General features: G+C 52.1%; 2 protein-coding genes across 2 annotated transcripts; both read left to right on the plus strand.

The window, feature by feature from the left end:
• Positions 1-255: 255 nt before the first annotated feature.
• Positions 256-720, plus strand: TEOVI_000580800 (uncharacterized protein; the record flags this gene model as incomplete). The annotated part of the gene is made up of 1 exon (XM_067221482.1): positions 256-720. The coding sequence occupies one exon, from the start codon at positions 256-258 to the stop codon at positions 718-720; it is 465 nt and encodes a 154-aa protein (XP_067077583.1).
• Positions 721-1,112: 392 nt separating this feature from the next.
• TEOVI_000580900 (uncharacterized protein) lies at positions 1,113-3,701 on the plus strand (the record flags this gene model as incomplete). Its single annotated transcript, XM_067221483.1, has 1 exon — positions 1,113-3,701. The coding sequence occupies one exon, from the start codon at positions 1,113-1,115 to the stop codon at positions 3,699-3,701; it is 2,589 nt and encodes an 862-aa protein (XP_067077584.1).
• Between the last annotated feature and the right edge of the window lie 56 nt (positions 3,702-3,757).

Raw genomic sequence — 3,757 nt, forward strand, 5'->3', positions numbered from 1 at the left:
TGTATTACTCACCATTGGAGCAGTTACGTTTACCTGAACGTAATTCGCTTTTCTCTTCCTCATTTTTGTGCTTCGTCCACCGATTTCCTTCTGATTTGGCTTTTCCCTTCGGTGTAGATGATATATATATAAATAAAACACAGTTCTCTTCTTTTGTAGACGCTCTTTGTTGCAGTGCTGCTGTTTCTGAATTACGTTTACCGAGTTGAAACGTGGCAACTGTTAACCTTTGGTCGTGTGTCCATTTTCTTTGTAATGGAAAACAAAATGTCGGCTGAGCCCCGTGTTGTGAGTAGCACAAACGTTTCACCCGACGAAGAGGAGGAGGAGGAACTTGGTCTGCCGTTGGTGCCGCTTCCTCATCAGCGTAGCCCCTTGGGGACATCATCAAAGTGTGTACAAGGCAATCATGGTGGTGATGTCGCTGCTGGTGGGAGTGATGATGATGAGGATGACCTTATTAAATATGTTTCCAATAGTTCTTCAAAACCACTGACGTCGCGAGTAAATATGGTTTACTCCTCCGCTTCCCAGAAGCGGCCTCGCAATGACAGCGAGTTGGAGCCAGGGGCAATGGCTGCTGACATGGCAACGGAACACGCAACGCTACCAGATGACACTGATCACCCTCAGGACATGGCGGAATATGAGCGATGGAAGGACCGTGATGCCGCTAGGGCGAAAGACGAACTTATGTCCCTTTTGTCAGGGAGTGCATAGACGCGAACGAAAAAAAAAGGGGGAAGTGGAGTGTTACGGAGGGGAGGCTTTTTGCCTTTGGTTAAGGTTTAGAACCTGAAGCCCTTCTACTGAGCTTGTTGATCCTTCTGTACTCGCGCACCCTTTATTGAGAGCTGCCGCAATTTCGTGTTGGTGCCTGTGCGTCTGCACACTGACTCACTACCCCTTTTGAGGTTGTTCAGTTCATTAGTCTTTTTCACTTTTGTACCGTTTGCCTTGTGGTTTCCCTCTTCAGCTCGTCAACCCCTCTTCACACAACGTGAGATGCCCTGAAGCATCTTGACAAGGATGTGATGGTTCTTTTTCTTCCCCTTCTGTTCGTTTCTTTGTAGGCGTGCGAAAGCACAGGCGTGTACACTTCGTGTGGGGTCATGCAGTGGCCGTCATGGGTGCTCAGTGAGGAAAACCGCGCTCTTCAGCGCAGGGCCCAACGCGCTGCCACTGACTTGAGCGAGAAGATGGACGAAGCTGCAGCGCATCGTGAAGTTGTGGAGCTTATGCTGAGGAATATTGGACAGCTGCGGCGTGCCGTCGATTCTGCTGCGCTTGCTCTTACAGAGCAGAAAAAGTTGGAAGAAAGCGATGAGGCGGAGCTGCAACAGGTGCGGCAGGATGGTTCATACTTCCGCACTGAGCTGCAAACACTGCACCGTCGTCAAGACCAACTTCAAGAGTTATTGTTGCGGTCCGAAGCGGCACTTAAGTCAAAAACGTTGGCACTTGAGCGGCAACAGCAGGAGTTGGCTTCAGTTCTGCATGAGCAGGAAGAATTATTGCAACAACGAGAAAATGAGGGGATCGATGGGGGGGAATTTCAAAAGCACCTGAGCGTTTTTGAAGCACAGAACCGTCAGCGCTTCGATCAACTGCAAGGAGCCTTGCAGAGGGAACAGACCACCTTCAATGCCGCTAAGGATCAACTAGACCGTGAGCGAGAGGAGTACAAGCGGGTCCAGCGTGAGCTTGCGGCCATGAGGGCAAGCATTGAGCGAGAGAAACGAGAGAAACTGAAGTCCTCCCTTACTATCCAACAGGTGCACGAACTAATGAAATCAACAGAGGCGCGGACGCTTGAGAACGCGGCGTTGTACGCCACTGGCAAGGAGTCGATGGAGTCGCAGCGAACTATGTTAATGAAGCTTCAATGTGAGGCTGAGGAGCTTGAGAGACAGCGCAAGTTGGTCGACAAACATCTGCAGGACCGTCTCCGTGAGCAGGACAGATTAACTGCGTTGTTGAGCAGTACCACAGCTGAAGTGGAGAATCAACAGAAGGAGATGGCAAGCATGCGGCGGCAGCTATCCGCACAAAGGGATGTTAATCGAGAGCTAGCTTTGTCGCGCGATAACGCTATAATGTTGCGTGATGAGCGTTGGAATAGACAGGCGCAACTCATTCACCACGCCCAAGAGCTAAAGGTCGTGCGTGACGAAATACAAAGGCAACAAAAGGAAGGTACAAACGTTCCGGGGCCGCGCTATCTTTTACAGACCCTTGACGCTTTGAAAGCTAATGAGCGGCAGCTTGACGGCCAGATGGAGCGCCTCCGTGCGGCAAACGTTGCGTGTGTCTCGCAGCTGATGCAACACGCTAGGCAGGGCGAATCGCTAGATGGACGAATGGCAGCGGTCCGGAAGTCTCTGGCAGCTGCGGATCGTGACCACGCCCAACAGTGTCAGCTGCGTGAGCAATGCGAGCGTCAGGCGGAGGCACTAACATCGAAGGTGGAGGAACAACAGCAGCGTCTCCAGGCGGCCCGTTTGGAAGCAGCTGCTCGCAGTGGGGCGCAATACGCCATGCTTTTGGGCAACGCGCAGGACTTACGGGTGCGGCTGCAAGGAGAGCAACGTCGTGGCTATGAACTGCGGCGTCTCGTCGCACCCCTGCAATACACCTTGAATAGCCGCCGTCGTGCATTGTTGGAGGATGAAGAGAAGTTGGCGCATCTGGTTGGTGAGGCAGGACTGCGTGGAGCAGAGCTACAACGACTGGAGTCGGAGAAGGCGCAGTCGCAGCAGGAAAAACAGACAGCGTTACTGCTTGTGGAAGAGGCGAACTTACAGCTACAGACCCTCAATCGCTTGGCAGAATCTCGCATGGTAGCAAGTTGCGAGGCTGCCGGCATGCAGGAAATAATGCGTGGTCAAGCTTTGGCAGCCGAGGAGGCACATCAGGACGATGCAAAGAATGCGTTGCTGCTTCTGCACCTGGAGCAACGTGCTGTTTCAGATAAGCATGCGGAGCTGCGTCGTCGACAGCAGCAACTTCAAGCACTGAAAGATCGTTACCAAGACATTATGCGGTCGATGGCACGAAACGCCGCGCTAGCAGCAAATGTAAACGTCCGTGCAGGGCAGAATTCCGATCCTTCGTCGGTTACATCGTCGTCACCATGGGAATATATGGTTGAGAAGGACGAATCTTTGTTGGCGGACACTAGCGTTGATCCAGAGGTCCTGCACGCGAAGTTCATTCTCCACGCGTCAACGACACGTGAGAAACTGTGGGAGAAGGGAAATCAACTTGATGCTCGTGTAATGTTTCTTGAGCATGAGGTATCTGCCTTGAGGAAGATGCTTCACGCTATGCGCTCCACCGGGTCCCATCGAGAACGAACTATAGAGGCAACGTCATCCAATTTGCCGAAGCGTTCAGAGCGGCAGAATCCAAATGACACGCAGCTTCTTACCTCCCTGCGCGAAGGTTTGACAAGGGGTCAACAAGCGGTGGAGGTTGAGCTGCAAGGTGTTAAGGAGTCACTGCAGCTTTTACAGAAGCGGATGCAAGAGGTGGGTGAAAAACATAGAAGTGAGATGAGACGACTAAGTGAACTGCGGAGTCTGAAAGTAGGCAAAGAGGCACAGCTGCGGCGACTGAGGGATAAACTGCAACGGCAGCAAACCCAAAAAGTGCAGCAACGTCTTAAACCTCTCTCTGCTTTGTGTGGCCGTTCAGCGTAGCGGGGTGCCAGACGCTTAGGACTCCCGAGCTGTTTGGTTTCATTGATTTTTTTTTT

Source organism: Trypanosoma equiperdum (assembly GCF_001457755.1).
Source record: "Trypanosoma equiperdum strain OVI genome assembly, contig: ctg_1450, whole genome shotgun sequence".
Lineage (NCBI taxonomy): Eukaryota > Euglenozoa > Kinetoplastea > Trypanosomatida > Trypanosomatidae > Trypanosoma > Trypanosoma equiperdum.